The sequence below is a fragment of the Laccaria bicolor genome, genomic scaffold (assembly GCF_000143565.1).
Source record: "Laccaria bicolor S238N-H82 LACBIscaffold_29 genomic scaffold, whole genome shotgun sequence".
NCBI lineage: Eukaryota > Fungi > Basidiomycota > Agaricomycetes > Agaricales > Hydnangiaceae > Laccaria > Laccaria bicolor.
In genome coordinates this window covers 384,136-385,992 of record NW_001889900.1, presented here as the reverse complement: position 1 = coordinate 385,992, position 1,857 = coordinate 384,136, and the positions used below count along the sequence as shown (strand labels likewise).

The 1,857-nt window shown below is 48.9% G+C and overlaps 1 protein-coding gene across 1 annotated transcript; it reads right to left on the bottom strand.

Annotated features, from left to right (window-relative positions):
- Window positions 1-107: 107 nt before the first annotated feature.
- On the bottom strand, window positions 108-746 carry LACBIDRAFT_330782 (uncharacterized protein; the record flags this gene model as incomplete). The annotated part of the gene is made up of 1 exon (XM_001885039.1): window positions 108-746. The coding sequence occupies one exon, from the start codon at window positions 744-746 to the stop codon at window positions 108-110; it is 639 nt and encodes a 212-aa protein (XP_001885074.1).
- Between the last annotated feature and the right edge of the window lie 1,111 nt (window positions 747-1,857).

Below are 1,857 nucleotides of genomic sequence, written 5' to 3'. Positions count from 1 at the left end.
TGCTGTTGTCCTGTCGCCCTTCCCATTGCCTCTGCGAACTTGCCCACCAGAGCCAGATTGGCGCAGTTGCTGAGGCTTGATCCCTTGGGTAGGTTGATTAGAGATTGTCATTGCCTGATGTTCTCCTTCGCAGCTAGACGAGGGTTAGCATCCATTGGGGCTCCAGAGGCCGTCCTTGTCAACGCGTCCCTGTATGGGGAGCTGGCTGTGTTCCCTGCCTGTTGTGCCGCTTTTTCGACCACTGCTGCTAATTCCACTGTCTTTTCTTTCAACACCTCCGTCTTCTTCTCCAGCTCCTCCATAACCTTCTCTGTGAGCACCTCCGTGAACGTCTTCAAGTCGTTGGTCAACTCGTTGAGCTGAGCATTGGCGATATCCCTAATGTCTTCCGCCACTACCTCCAGTTCGACGTCTCTCAACAGAAAAGCGACCGCGCGTACTGCGTTAACCGCAGGGAGGGCAACGCCCGGCATGGCCGCGATCTGGAAGAGCGTCGTGGCGAGTGCACCCAAAGTGAGCAGTGCCCCCGCCGGAACCATGAGCAGCCTTCCCTCGAGGAAAGATCTCCCTTTCTCTGAGTCACCGATTTCGTGTTCGTCTTCATCTGTCTCCACCGCCCCGGTGGCTCTCGTCTTTCCTCGTTCCTGTACTTCTGTGTCGATTGGTCGAGTTTGTCGAGTGGTCGTCACTTTACCTTTTTGTGGCGGAGCCGCCTGACTTTTGGGCTTCTGCCCGGTCCCAGACATGCTCTAGCCTCTGAGGTTGTTATTAGCTGGTTTGGTAATAATATAAAAGTTTTTTGAAAGCTGTATGTAGGCCAGAATGCAAGGGGGGAGCACAATTTTAATTTAATATATCATGTTGATTTTTTTGACAAGGCCAATATGGCCAGACTAACCAACCAGGCGTGGGTAGTGTTGCCAGAGCTTGGCTCGGCTTGGCTGAGCCATGTGAGCCAAGCCAAAAGTAGCCAAGCAGAGCTGTTCTCACCACTTGGGCATCCCCAGCGGCTGCACCCCGCTTATGAGCCAGCTCCTTGATGGGATAGCTGGCTCAGCCACGGCTTGTATCCTATTTTGGAAGTAACAATACAAACAAAACCATAGCTTTGACAGTACAAGCCTTCTTACTCTGAAAATTGACCTCAATATGGACACTGATGTAGCTAATTATTCTGCCAACTTTGAAGGCTGTCGAGCAAGAGCTCACATGTACAGAGCTGATATGTTATATATGTGACTTTTTGGTTGTGACATGTGACAAACAAATGCTGTCACACATACAGGTAACCAGATCTCTCAAATTTTATGGCCAGAAAAAGTGACAAAGAGACATCAGGGTACTTGAGAGAGTGATGGTTATCCTTTGGATTACTTCCATTCATTTATTAAAGGTTTTTGACTGTAACTGCAACACTAAAGTAAAGGTTCCTTTTTTTGGTGATGAGCTGCTAGCTAGCCATGATTTGAGCCGCTGTGCCTGAACTGGAGCCATCATTTTGGCAGCTTAGCTCAGCTCCAAGCTCCCACACTGCCCGCTTTGGGCAAAGCTGAGCGGGAGCCAAGCTAAGCCAAGCTCTGGCAACACTAGGCATGGGAACAACCTTCCATATATAGGTAAATCTATAAATAGGTAATGTGTTTTGGGATGTCAGCAGCCATCTTATCCTTTGTTTGCTGCCCCTTCCTCTACTTTTCTTCATGCTCTTACATGGGTCACAAATCCAGTCATTGATATTAAGACCCACTGGCAGTCCAACCCATGAAAAGTGGTACTGCATAGTCAGTGGTCAGGCTGAAATGACACAAAAAGAAAATGACCTACCCACAATGTCTCACAGCCTTTTTGCCCACAGAT